This window comes from Cyclopterus lumpus, chromosome 17 (assembly GCF_009769545.1).
Source record: "Cyclopterus lumpus isolate fCycLum1 chromosome 17, fCycLum1.pri, whole genome shotgun sequence".
NCBI lineage: Eukaryota > Metazoa > Chordata > Actinopteri > Perciformes > Cyclopteridae > Cyclopterus > Cyclopterus lumpus.
In genome coordinates, this window is record NC_046982.1 from 7763466 (window position 1) to 7777762 (window position 14297).

Sequence of the window (14297 nt, forward strand, 5' to 3'; positions counted from 1 at the left end):
GTATAAGCTCATTTGCAGCGTATCTAGTTAAGCAATAAGTCTGTAGTATCTCCCTTTATATGGCTCTGGCCTGTATATGCTTTGTACATATGAAAATACACGGATGAGATCTACGTACATGCTATTGTACATAGGAGAATTATGCATTTAAAATCCAACAGCCATTGTTATTTTTCAGAGAACACAAAATTGTTTTTGTACATGAGTGAATGATTAAATTTGAAAAACACCTTTAAAAGATAAGTTGTGTTTCTTCCCTCATATGTTCAGTTTCTTTGTGTACAGAACAAAAAGGACAACATCACCTTTCTAAAACAAAACCATATTTATAGTTAAGCAGAAACATTCAGACATTCAGTATCAAACATTGCCCGACCCACACGACACACAGCATGACCCAGAAAAAAGCTACACTACAAAATATCCATAGAAAACGTATGTATGCACCACATGACTCGTCACTAAAATGTACAAAACTCAGTTTGAACAACAGCTTTACATTCTGGCTGAGCTCTCCAATATGCTGCATTGCGCTGCATTATCAGAACATGAAAGGCCTGGAGGATGAAGGACGGATGGCAGCGAGTGGAGAGGATACGATCAGAGGAAGAGGTGGAGAGAGGTTTACAGTGAAAGCAGAACAGATTATGTCATATCCAGAATCAACACAGACTCAGAGACATCAAGATGGGACAACACATCACATCAAAATCTCCTTCTTCTCCTCTACTTCATCCCTCTCCTCCTCTTCATCGAAGGACGCCACTCCAGAGGAAGCCCGGTCGGAGAAGAAGCTTCTCCGGCTGGAATGCCAGGCTCGAAACTCGTGAAACACGCTGCCTTCCTCGTCCTCGTCTTCCTCGTCCTCCTCTCCGGGAGACTCGGAGCGAGAGGTGGAGTAGCAGGAGTCGAACCTGCTGCTCCTGGCCCGAGGCCTCCACTCCGGCTTGTGGTGGATGCACACCTCACTGTGCTCCTCCTGGCCATCCGGCCTCTCCTCCTCCAGGAAGGGGCTCGTGCAGTCGCTGGGTAAAGTAGGGGAATTGGTCTGTGATGAATGTGGGTCACTGGGAGACGCAGGCCGACCACAGAGCAGACTGCCAGTGCTGCTGGAGCACCGGGGGCTGTCGGAGGGCGGAGCCTCGCGGCCTCCAACATCAGGCTGGCACGGCGGCCCGTTGACGGTATCGGGCGTGGTGGCGTCTGAGGGAGGAACAAAAAGTCAGAACACCTGGCGACGGATAGATAATTCGGGGACGGGGTGGGAAGATGAGGCGGGGTCGTCAGTGAAGATGCACTAATGAAGACGAGGAGTGATGAAAAGAAGAAAATGGTGGCGACTGTGGATACCTGAGCTCTGGCTGGACAGGGTCTGAGTCTGTCCGTTGGCGTGGGAGTCTTCATCGTTGAAGTCTTCCTCGTCGTCGTCATCTATCGATGCCCAGGCGCGCAGTTTAGCCTCGGCGATGGCGAACTGCTCAGCCACTCCTAGGAAGGGGTCCAATAAATGAATAACCCCTTTCAGATAAAAGGGATCTGACCATGAAGTGTGACCACCTAAACAAAAGGGTGGTTTTCTCTCTGATTGTATTTGAACTTTCAGACATTTCGAATAAAATCATAAAAGCAAAGATTTAAAAAACAAAAAGTTTAGTATTCTGCTCATCATCTCTTGATGCCTCAGATTTGCTGTTAAAGGAGAATCACTGAATTAATGTATCCAACAGAGTGAGACCAGGAAAATGTTATTCCTTTGTTAATTAAACAGGGGGGGGGGGGGGGGGGGGGGTAATGCTGCATCCCTGTCTCTTCTTTGGGAGATCAGTTGTTCATTTTTGGCTTCATGATGTCAATCTGTTTTAGCAACACGCCCGGTTCTTTTCATTCTAAATTAGGACTTTATAATCTCTTGCTTATTTGCTTGATAGTGTTGTATCGCAAACATTTTGAAAAATTGTGAGAAACGCCCATCACAATATGCCTGAGCACAACGTTACATCTTTAATTTGCTCATTTTGTTTTACCAAGGGACTGAATAAATATTCAGTTATTTAAAGAAAAGCCCAAAATAATAACATTTAAGAAGATTCAACCGATTAATTGATTATCAAGATCGTCAACGTTAAAATCTTGTCCATCTAACAGTCGATGAGTCGACTAATTGCTACAGCTCGTGTCACAAGCTTCTTCTTCTTCTTTTTTTCAATCTAGAAAAAAGACCAATGACCTTTATGATGTCCATGATGTACAGTCACTATGCACTTCACTTCCCTCCCTCTTCCACTTATTCTCTTTCTCTTTCTCAAACCACGCCAGTGCCACCAGAGAGGATGAGTCACAGCAGAACAACAGGGGCCGTTGTACGATTGGTGGGCAGTGGAGTGTTCTGGGAGAGTGTCTAATAAGCCACCATCTGCTGCCAAGACAAGCCGTCACCCAAGAGACAGCAGGGTGGGCGGAGCGGACCACTGACATACAGGAGTTTTAGGGGATTGGGTGCATGACAGAAGGTGGGAGCCTGCCAGGAGATGATGCGCCAGCTAAACCAAGCTAAGTGCACACACACACACACACACACACACACACACACAAACATATCCCTTGTTAAAGGTCACATAAATGAATACCTGCAGCAAACCGGGCCTCCTTCTCTCCTTCAGTCAGATGGCAGTAGGAGCTGAAGTGGGCGGTTGGCGGGGGGGGCGGCGGGTTTGGGCCAACCTTTCCACTCAATGAGGTGGGCGACCCTGCCCTGAGCCAGAGAGGTGGGCTTCGTCACATGGTCCCTCACCGCCTGAGAGATACCTGGACACGGAGAGGTCGGATTCAGAGTCCGAACTTGTAACTCAGGGCATTTAATAACACAAATAAGTAAAAGAGAAGGTTACCATTTAAGGAGGATCGGGCAAGTGCTGCAAACTCATGGATGCCAACACTTTTCCTCGAGTCTGCTGGAGATTTTCCGGACTTTGGAATCATTTCACTCTCCTTGAATTTCACCTGCAAGACATTTTAGCAAAACTACTTGCACTACAAAACGCACGAAAGAAAATCTTGAATATATGAATCTGCAGGGACAAACATACTGACAAGCACACCGCAGTGGCTCCTGGGCCAAAATAAAAATGCTTCATCCCACACGGAGATCTATATTGCTCTAAAAATATTTTTCAACAAGACTTTTCCTCCCGCTTCCTGTCTTTGTCTCTACTTCTGGATCTCAGTCTCATTGTGGACATGCAGAGACGGTGTCACCGCGCAGCTAACCAACACCACTAAAAGTCACACGGCTCGGATTTACTGGTTTAAACCACCGGGCAGACAAATAAACAGCCATGCCCTACATTTACTGGACAGGTGCTAAAGCCACAGTAAGCCGGTGAAACCAGTTACAATGGTTGGGGTTTAGGGAGGTGAGGGAGTCGAGGGTAGTGGTGATAGTCTCCATGACTCCCTAACTCACTCCACCCTCCAAAACAAATACACACATGACACAAGAAAGTTTGTCACCTCTCCCCCTGCCTTAGCCTGAGGTAAAGAGCTGTGTTGCTATGGCAACAACTTGTTAAAAGGCCAGTCAGGTTGACAACTATTTAACTGCCATAACACTTTTGGATTATTGTACCATATCCTTGAATTGTTTCTGAAGATCTAATGACGTTGGATATATGCGGTTTGTAGTGTTGCTTTTTTCTGTTCCGTAAAGGGCCTCATTTCACCCTTGATGAATTGTGTGTCTGCCATTAGTCCCTCAAAGACAAGTGTTGTTCAACAGGTACGTTCAAGTGTCTGTCGCTAACTTAAAGCCTATATTCAAGACAAATTATAGGTCTATTTTTAATGGAACTGGCCCCTGGTGGTTCAGCTAAATCGGCTGGAGGTGCTTGGAATATGTCTTGCTTTTAGGGCAGGTGAGTCTTTCAACAAGCAGGGAACATGTTGCCTGAAAACAACTGTGAGCATGCGCATGACTTGACAGATATCCTTAAGCCGATACGGCGCCTAAAGCAGCAGCTCGGGAATAAGAGGCTGCCGACTGTTGTTAAAGGCTTACAGTAGAGTACAAAATGACAGTAGATGTGTGTCGGAGGCACAGGGACAGGTAGAATGCTGGGAGGCAGTGATATGAAGCCCGCGTGACATTTTAAACTCTAAGCTTCAGCTGCAACACACACCTGTGAGCACGGCAGACGTCACCCATGCTGAACACTGATAAACATGTGGAGCTCTGCAACGCTCCTCCTGAGACACAGATGTCAGAACTCGTGGACGTCGTAAATTACTTTGAACTGACATTATTATATTGGGTCATACGACAACTTTTTATTAATATTATTAAATACTTTTCTATTGAATCCTTTAGAGACTAAAGTTATACGAGAACGAAATGACAGATGAAACAATAATGGAAATAATAATAATTAGAGACGGTTCCATTTGATATTTGCCCTTTTTTTTTTTTTTAAGTATTTATTTTTATTAAACCTGCTCATGATTTCGCCTTATGGGACACTTAATGGATTGATGTTGCTTTTAAACAAACTCCCACTTCAACGTGCTGATTGCCAGCTGACTGCAGTCATCATAACAACATGTGGAGCAACGTTTGCTGCTGTGGTCAAGTTGCTTAAAAGTCTTTATTCATGAGATGTTTGGATTATTATTAATAATAATAATAATAATAATAATAATAATAATAATAATAATACACTCCCAGCGGAGACAGACTGTTGCGTGCATGTTCGACGGGAACATGGACTAAAACATGTCCCAACAGCCAGTGGTGTGACACCCCGAGATCAACAAGTGGGAGCGCGTGAAGCCACTTTGACTGCAGCCGATCATCTTGTGTCTGGAGGAAGCTGCAATGCTGATGCCGTTTTGTTTTTTTAATTAATTAAATAAATTATTGTTTTCCTCTGGAAATTCAACAGAAGCGACACACTGACGACTGAATAACACATCACCCCGCCATTGATCGGTGCAGGCCTGTAGCGTACAATTAGGGGGGGGGGGGGGGGGGGGGGGGGGGGGGGGGGGGGGGGGGGGGGGGGGGGGGGGGGGGGGGGGTGCAGCAGCGGGGTTTCCTGGCAACCTCTGAAGTCCCCATCTGCATACCAATGGCTTCATACCTGCATCGGGTAAACAACACGCAGACGCATCGAGACCCTGCCCTCTACATGCACCTCCACGGCTCTCGGTACCTACCTGGAAGTCGGACCGCGGCTCATGATAATGCGCTTGATTGTCTCCGATCCGATCAACAGATGATGGCTCGCGGGTTGTCCCCTGCAGCACGGCTCCTCCGTGGATCATCAATGCCCCTCAGTCAGCGGAAACATCTCCCAAACTCCGGCGTCGGGTCTCCAGCGCAGACGCACCACGTGTTGCTCGGTTTATGGTGACATCGGCTGTCCAAACGTCTCCCGATGGCGCGCGTCATCAACTCAAGGCGATGTCACATTCTCTCCTCCCTCCTCCCTCCCTCCTCCCTCCCTCCTTCCTCCCTCCTTCCTTCCTCCTCCCCGCGCAGCCAAGAGCAAGATGCACAGTAACCTGCAGGGTTGACCCCGGAAAACACTGCAATGATCATCTCTTCTTCTTCTACTTCTTTTTTAACCAAACATTACCGCAGATCCGCAGTCATTTGGTGAAGGGACGCACGGTGTGTGTGTGTGTGTGTGTGTGTGTGTGTGTGTAAATGTACCGCAGTCTGGAGAAAACGCTGGAAGGATCACATTTATAGATTTATAATAAAAAAAATGTTTCATCAAAAGGCAGCCGTCATGCCAATTTGACCTTTAATTTTGTTATCCGGTTCTGTAGCCCAGTGTAGCCTCCTTATGAATGCTAACTGGCACTGAACTAAGAGCCACGAGACAGTTATCTTACATTGTGAGAAATATAATTTTAAAGATTCCTATTTAATTTACATATTACAAAATAAGTCCAAATCTTTGCAACACAACAGTGGTGAATTGTATCGGGAGCACCACGCAAATTAATAATGCTGAAATTGTGAGTCAATTAATCACAACACTATTTTAAAAATAATTGATATTTATATCTAAAGTAATTATTTTTCTGTGATGTGTTGACTTGCTCAGTATTCTACCCCATTACAAGTGGTGACACCATGGCTGGTAACCAGCCCCCCTAATAACAACCATAACCACACACACACACACACCATTAAAATCATCATCTGACGGGTTTCAGACAGACTTATGCAAAACTCTGCTCAGCAACTTAAGTCCTTTATTTGCAATGCTCCATTACCTAATCTTTCCAGTTTCCGATGCAAAAGAAGCAATAATTTCTTAAATAAAGAAAGCAAAAAAAAATATTTACAAAATTCCACAACTAATAATCAATGGATTATCTAAAGCACCTCTCTGCATCTGGACAACTGCTGTTTCTGTTGGAAAAGTATACACTGCAATTACATCAGCAATTTATCGTTTCTGAAAAATAAAACTGAAAAAAAAGTTTTTTTGAATTATTATATATTTACAGAACGCTCCTGAAATAAGTTTCCACTTAAAGTAGAAAAGGCTTTCGGATCATTTCTGTGGTTTTTTTGTGTTTTTTTTTTTTTCTTTATATATTTTTATCAAGTCAATTTTCTGTAGATTTCAAGTTTTACCGGTGATTGGGTCATTAAGTGTCCTCTACGACAGCTCAGGTTTAAGTATAGAAGAGGTAAAGATGAAGGGTCACTCAGTGTGGTTCACTACTGGGGATGGGAGAGGATGGCTTAGAGGAAGCATCAAGACGCAGCCAAGGTCAAAGGTCAACACCAATCCTCCACGCTTCTGCCCCCTGTAAATTCATGATGGGGAAACAGGAAGAGAAAATAGACAACCTTTGCTTTAAAAACCCCATCCATCAAATTAAGATTAAGATTAGTTCATGTACATTTTTTCTATCGACGTTTCGTCCACTGTATCATTAATAGAAACACACTTCAGTCATGCTGCACACTCCAGTAAGGGACAAAGACATAAGAGCTGAGTTTGGATTGAACACACATTATGGCATGACGATACACACGTATCAGGGAACCCACGACACCACGAGCCCTGTGGCTTCACGCCTGCAGATCAGATAGGATGTCAGGCATTTATAATTATCTAGAACCATAAAAAAGCAGCCTGTTGGTTTGTATTATTGTGGGGAAAAGAGTTTTGTAGTGATGTGGGATACTTCACACCTCGTTAACAAGCAATCCTGCTGCATCAGTTTTCAAGTTTATTTGATGAGGACACTTGCTGTGACAAGTGGGTGGGGAAATAATGAGGAAGCAAGAGAGGGAAGGGAGAGAGAAATGATTGTTTTCTGAGTCCATCCCCCAAAGAAAAGGAAAAAAAAAACAATAAAGATTTATCCTCATTGAGGATTGATTTGAGTCTGCCTCTCTGGCAATATTGTCCACGACTCTCTGCAGCTGCCTGCAGAGCCCCCACCTCGCAAAAGGGGGGGCGGCAGCTTTCAGTTCAGTCTTTTATTCCTTGTCGGACTCCTCCTCGGCCTCGCGGAGCCAGGTGAAGAAGGCGGTGACTGATTTCAAGGCCACACCTTTGCCCGTTTGCTCCGCAGGGTCCTTGCTGGTTTCCCATTTGTAGAAGGCCTCCTCTTTGATAACGTCCTCGTCGTACAAGGCGTCGAAGAACATCCGCAGCAGGTCTACAGACGGGAAAGAGTTCATACAGTTGAGTTTGTGCCGCTTGTTGGTGTTAATAAAAACACTTTTTTCCGTTTATCCCGTAGATTTCATCAGCATCACATTATTTTGAACACAATTACAAACAATAAAAGCAGCTACATTGGTCCAAAACCAATCAGCACCACGTGTAATAGAGGTTTGAAGATTAAAATGAAGCTGCTGACATTGAAATCTTTTCCTCTCTGATATCACTTCATTTTTGTTACATTACGGGAGTTTTTATTTATTTTTTAACGTAAATGAACGGGTGGATTTGGTCACTCCTTTAAATAAAATATATACTTACATAACATATTTGAATATTTAATTAACGTCAATAACATGATCATTTGTATTGGGGCTACTGCATGGTGAGGCATCTGTTATTTTGTCCACCTCTGTACGTTCAGCCCAGACACATCACTGCTGGCCCTCTGCATGTAGATTAGTACTCACTCGCTGGCTGCTCCATGTGCACCATCAGCGCCTGGAGGGCGTAGAGGGCCTGCAGCTCTTTCTGCTCATCAGACAGGTACCTCTGAAGCAGACTGGCCCTCTGCTTGATCTGCGGCGTATCCACCTTGTACGGGGTGTCACCTGAAACAAGAGGAGAGGCACATTTCTTGTATCAGATACTGTGATTTGCGTTTGTACAATTAATCCTCACGGAACGTCGATATGTCAGTAACACAAAAACATATTCAACATGCTGTGAGGTGAGCAGGCCAACAGTGGTGACTAACAGACGAACACATAGAATAACCTTTTTGCCAGCAGCCTTTACTTCTACATGCAGCATTAGTCAGACTTACATATGATTGCCGACTGACACACCGACGTCATCAGTGCTCGTAAGAACTGGTTGGAAGCGGTTTGCTGCTCGTCCAAGTTAGCCTGGAAAAAAAGAAAAAAAAACAGAAACAGTTGAACCGGGGAAACTTAAATGATTCCTGGAACGTTTCCATTGAATACATAGTTTTTTTTTTAAAACAGAGAATGTCTGAACTCAAGCACGAGAACGTGTCTCACACACCTCAGCCCAGTCTCTGATGCGCTGGTTGTTGGCCGCGTCCTGGATGAGTCTGTCCAGCTGTTGGCTGAGCTCCTCCCCAGAGAGAACCTTCTTCTCATCAACTTCCTTCGACTCCAACTCATCTCCTGTGGTGAACTCTACTTTCTAAAGTATGCAACAAAACAAAATAAAATCATAAATAGTCTCGGAAGTGAACTATTCATAAGTTTGTTGGCTTTAAATTCTTTATGTATTGTATTGGTAACGACAAAAGCGCAACACAGGACCTGAGGGGTGAGAGTGTGCATTGCCGGTAATTCATCATCTACATTTATGTTCAAGGCAAATATTGGCAGTGTGTGTTTTCTATAAGATTGTAGACGGTAGATATTTTGTTATGGAGCCTTCTCTGTATGAGAGCTGACCGTCTCTTTGTTATTTCCCCATGCCTCCACCAAACTGGATGGGGAACATTTATTCAGAAAAGCTTCACCCTCTCACCCCCAAAACAGCCGACGTGGTTGTTTTTCAGATGTTTGCGTGTCAGTCTTGAACTACTTGAGCCTACTGACCTGCTCAGAGACAAACATGTTGACGTCTTCATCCTCGGGCAGGAAATCACTCCAATTCAGCCCTCCCTCGGTCCACATTGCCCCGACCTTTTTCGGGGTCTGATGGGTGGTGAAAACATTAAAACCAATGACGAATGAAATGAAACAGATGTGAAAGTTTGCACTCAAAATGGACGAGCCTCATCAAGAGGGTGGATTTATGAAGGACATACCATTTCTTTGCAGAGCAACTTGAGGATCTGCACCAGCAGCACGCCCGCCTGCCCCAGAGGCACGAGAGGCTTGGAGATCTCCCTGAGGACGCAACAGACACTGAATTAAGCTTTCAACGGTCTTTTGAGCTGCATGCGCATAAAATTGGTGTAAAACAAAACGCCCTGAAAATGTTGCGCTACGTCTCATTGACTGAAAAAAACACCAACAAAAAAAAACCCACATATCTTTACATAAAGTAACGACAGAAAGCTTGCTGAGACTCATTTCATTTATTAATCTATTTTTTGCTGACTTCCAGCTTACCTGAAGATCTGTCCCATAGGGATGCCTCCCTCATGGAGCATGGGGGTGATGAGTTCAGCCAGGTAGAGCCAGATGTGAGGTATATCTATGGCCGTGTCTTCTGCAGCCTCCAGGGTCTCTTCTAGCCTGCAGACCCCCCCAAAAAAAGCACTCAATCTCACTTGAAACACAAATTAGTTACATTTCCTCAGTCTGTAAGGAGTAAATAAGAATGCCCTAGAGGGGAAAAATCCATCAAAGCTCACCCTTTGTAGTATTGCTCTGAGGGCAACACCCCAGCATTGAGAAGGTGGTGCATCAACGTGCCCGCGCGCTCTCTAGCAATGGTGCTGCGCTCAAGCGTCGACTCCACGCCGTTCCGCACAAACACGTAAAGCTGTGAGGCGCTGTTGAGTTCTGTCACACACTGCAACGCCTCCTGCAGAAGAGGAAGAGCAAAATGACGGCCGTCAGAGCGGTTCCATTGTCCACAGCCTGATAAATATGCACACTTATGTAAAAGTCACTGTGGTAAAGGAGAGTTTACATGACGTCATATTTGTACCTTGATGTCATTAATGTGAAGGTATTCCTCAATGATGGCGTTTGACTTCTTCTCCAGCTCCTCTTCACTCAAGGCAGGTTTTGGAAGAGAAGGTGGGGGAGTTGGAGCACTCTCACGCTTAACTGCAGAGAGAGAAAAATGGCACAATAAAAGTTAAACAGTATTGCAATACTGTACACAGCCTTTCCTCCATCTTTATACCATTATATCTACATCAAATCTTCCCGTTTGGTCAGTGTTTTTTTTTACCTGGGAGCTCTTTGCTTGGAGCCCGGTCCTGGCTTCCTCTGTCCCGGCTTGAAACGCGGCTTGAAACACGGCTTGAAGCGCGACTTGAAGCGCGGCTTGAAGCGCGGCTCCCCCGGTCGCGGCTTCCTCGGTCGCGGCTTCCCCGGTCGCGGCTTCCCCGGTCCCGATTGTCGGTCATGCTGGCCACGCGACGCACAGGCTCAGTAGAGGCCCGGAGGTCGCTGGCCCTCCCGCCGCGCTCCTGAGACTCTCTGCTGAAGCTTCTCTTGGTGATTTGGTTTTGGGTGCTCCTGCCGTCACGACCTTCACGTCCCTCGCTGCGATCGAATCGATCCCGATCGGCCTTTTCTCTCTCGCTGCCACGCTCACGGCTGGAGCTTGAAAGTGACACCAAAAAACAGGTCCACATTTAATCACAATGTTGCGCAATCAAAACTAATCTTAAACTGGTTGCTCTCAGGTTGTGTGCGCAAACACGGAAATGTAAAGTGTCCAGGCTATTTAACCTTTAAATAGTGACGAAGACGGAAGAAGACCTTAGGAGCAAAGCACAAGGACAAGACATTTTAGTTGATGAGAAAATATCTGCAGCTAAATACCTCTGAGGAGCTCTGCGATCAGAGTCAGTTGAAGCCGACGCCGAACCGGACTGTTGCAGGGCTGAGAAGCGATTGACGGTGCTGGTAGCTGGACGACCAGAGTCTTAAAAAAGGAAAAGGAAAGATTAACTCTCGAACCACTAAAACCTTGTGGAAAAAAAAGGTATGGGGAAAAAAAAGGTGTTTTACCCAGCTCTCCACTTGCTGGTTTTGCTCCAGTTCCTCCACTGCTGCCTTTGCCCCAGCTACCCCACATGCCTTTCCCCCCTGGAGCCAACAGTTGATTGTTGAAGTCCAGAGAACCAGGCTGAAGGGAAATACAAGAGATTACATTTCTTACACTGCACCCCAAAATAAACATTATATTTGACGACACAAACAAGCGTCAGTGAACACCAGAAACTGGATACAAAAGAAATCGATAAAAGAAAGAGTGAAAACTTCCGTGTTAGACTCGGGCGTTACCTTTGTGATCTTGCTGAGGCGGGTGGCGTCGATAGGTCTGTTCTTGGTGGATATGGGCACCGTGTTCCATCCCTCATCCTGAGGCTGGCTATTCCGGCCACCTCCAGGTGTGTGAGAGCCACGGCCCCCCATGTTCCCTCCCATCCTACCGCCACCTCCTCCTCCACCTCCACCTCCCTCTTTCTTGGACATAAGCTGCTGCTGGACTTTGATGTGTTCCCTGTGCTCCTCCATCTCTGCCTCCTTGTGGATCTGGTCGATTGTTTTAGGGCCCTGCTCTCCTCTACGAGGCACCCAGGTACACTGTCGATCAGAGATGGAAGATGGTTATCAAACAAACAGTCTAACTGCTCCCACACATCATTAATGTCTACACTCATGGCTCTCATGCCACTCTTAATCCACACGCGGTATAAAACAATTCTGCTCAGTCAGGAATATTTCTTAGCATTAGTCACCACCATAAATTGCCTGTTATTGGTTCTTTATTGCAATATCCGTTAACATTTACCCTTCTTAGGTCTATGACGTCTTGAAGCATGAAGCGGATTCTAGATGAGGTCTTTTTCTCATTGATGATCTTGTCCATCTGGTTGAAATACTGATCCATACGAGGCTAATAGGAACACAGAGAAAATCAGCTTTTGAGAATCATGAATACAACATTCCTGGAGACGGCTGAAAGTGTATAATGTTTGTGTGTTCATGCTTTACTTACCTTGGCCTTCTCAAAGTCCAGGTCTTTGCCAATAGTGGAGAGCAGCCTGCAGAGACACTCCAGAGACTCCTCATCATGATTCTTCAGTAGTTTCACTACACAGTCGTGCATGATGGCCTCCGTCAGCATCTTCAGCTTGAAGAGCTCCCCAATGAACTTTATATTACCCAGAGAGCGACGGCGGGCCTGGTCTCTGGAGCTCTGCAGCTCCACCCTCAAGCGCTCACGCTCCTCTCCCTGAGGGCAGATACAAGAGAGTTTGTGCTTAGTGGTGGTAATAGGATCAGTTTATTCTAAACAAAACACGGTGGTGGTTGCGACAGCGATGGTAAAAGATGTCATTTCTTACTTCTTTGGCAGCCTCCAATTCCTTTTGCTTTCTCTCAAAGATTTCATCATCATCCTGGTCCTTCTCAAACTCTTTCTGGCAGCGGTTGAGCAGCAGTTTGCGGAAGTTCACAAAAACTCCTGGCTTGTCTGAGGTGGGGACTTTCAACTGGAGGAGGACATCGAGTAGGCTTTAACATTTTTATTGAATACACACTTTTTTTTAATCTTGCTGATATGGGCTTGGGTTGAGCTTCATCGTTTAGATCCGGACAAGAATCACATGACTTACCCCCATAAGGCAGCGGCACATGTTGGCGTAGGCCACAGAGAAGTTGGGCTCTGAGATGGCCTTCTCAAAGATAAGGTCAATGGCTCCCTTCAGCCTCTCCTCTGTGTCTATCGTCAGATCTGTCACTTGTTTCATCAGCTCCTGGAACTTCTGAGGGGTTAGCTTGTTGAGGATACTGCGCAGACGCTTGAACAGCTCTTTAGTCTTGGCCTGTTCGGGATCATCGTCTTCGGGTTCGGGTTCCTCCACGCCGCGGCCTCGAGTGGACTTCTTCCCTGTGGGCTTCCAGGCCTTCTCAGCCTTGTTGAGCTGCACGTCGTCGCCGAGGGACATGCTGCTGAGGATGATTTTCCTGGGCTCTTTCCTCTGGCCCTGCTGGGAGCGACGTGGGCCAGGCGGCTAAAAGGAAGGAGAGGGATGCAGATTAGAAAATATGTTAGAAAATAAATCTTAGTTACCAAAACAAATACAGTGGCTTGCATACATATTCACACTTATTTTGTTACATTACAACCTGGAATTAAAGAGGCTTTTATTTTAATTTTATATAATAGAACGACACGAAAAAGTCAAATTGGTGAAGTAAAATGAAAAACAACAACAAAACAGTTGTCTGTGCATATGTAGTTACCTCCTTTGTTATGAAGCCTCTAAATAAGATCTGGGGCAATTATCTTCAGAGGTCACATAATTAGTTAATTAAAGTCGACCTGTGCGCAAGTGTCACATGATCCGTCACTTAATCTAAGCATCATTAAATCCATTAGTTAAAAATGGAAAGAATATGGCACCAAAGCAAACCTGCTAAGACAGGACCAATAATCACGGAGCAGACAGAGTTGAGCTTTATGGAAGAGTGGACATTTCACAATTTTGACTGTTTTGTGTAAGTCAATTACATTCAAATCCAAATAGAAATCTACTTGAATTTCCAGGTTAAAATGCAACAAAATAGGAAAAATGCTTTGAGTGGTGAATGCTTTTTTAAAAAAATTTAAAAAAGGCACTGTACAAAGAATCATTATTATTGCCATAATCAAAAAGGGCCAAGAATTTCCTTTCATAAGAAACCACCCTAGAAAGCGAAAAGAGAAAACGTATCTTACCGGGCCTCTTGGTCCTCCCACCGATCTGCTCCCAAGGTTCCCCAAATACGAGGGAGTAAAATCAGGACCAACATTCATTATTCGAGCTGGGTCAGGGAGCCGCATTGGAGTCTTGTTCGCCTGGAGTTAAAGAAAGAAGAAATTAACCGTTTGCTTAAACAAAAAAAAATAAAAGATGGACGCCAAGTT

The 14297-nt window shown here is 45.2% G+C and overlaps 2 protein-coding genes across 2 annotated transcripts in view; both read right to left on the bottom strand.

The window, feature by feature from the left end:
* Positions 1–387: 387 nt before the first annotated feature.
* On the bottom strand, positions 388–5437 carry fam131a (family with sequence similarity 131 member A). Its single transcript, XM_034556062.1, is given in 6 exon segments — positions 388–1203; positions 1351–1488; positions 2628–2692; positions 2694–2805; positions 2889–3000; positions 5209–5437. Coding segments are annotated over 6 exon segments (1038 nt in total). The 5' UTR covers positions 5317–5437; the 3' UTR covers positions 388–700.
* Positions 5438–6241: 804 nt separating this feature from the next.
* Positions 6242–14297, bottom strand: part of eif4g1a (eukaryotic translation initiation factor 4 gamma, 1a) — an 18526-nt gene continuing 10470 nt past the window's right edge. Inside the window, exons 13-30 of the mRNA XM_034554726.1 lie at positions 14109–14228; positions 13003–13401; positions 12733–12879; positions 12384–12620; positions 12177–12281; positions 11666–11968; positions 11390–11507; positions 11201–11303; positions 10602–10978; positions 10353–10474; positions 10054–10226; positions 9809–9934; positions 9502–9583; positions 9290–9388; positions 8739–8882; positions 8518–8599; positions 8162–8302; positions 6242–7686 (exon numbers count right to left, since the gene is read on the bottom strand). Coding sequence (XP_034410617.1) covers positions 7505–7686; positions 8162–8302; positions 8518–8599; positions 8739–8882; positions 9290–9388; positions 9502–9583; positions 9809–9934; positions 10054–10226; positions 10353–10474; positions 10602–10978; positions 11201–11303; positions 11390–11507; positions 11666–11968; positions 12177–12281; positions 12384–12620; positions 12733–12879; positions 13003–13401; positions 14109–14228 — 3060 coding nt within the window. The 3' untranslated portion in view covers positions 6242–7504. The remainder of the gene's footprint in view (positions 7687–8161; positions 8303–8517; positions 8600–8738; positions 8883–9289; positions 9389–9501; positions 9584–9808; positions 9935–10053; positions 10227–10352; positions 10475–10601; positions 10979–11200; positions 11304–11389; positions 11508–11665; positions 11969–12176; positions 12282–12383; positions 12621–12732; positions 12880–13002; positions 13402–14108; positions 14229–14297) is intronic.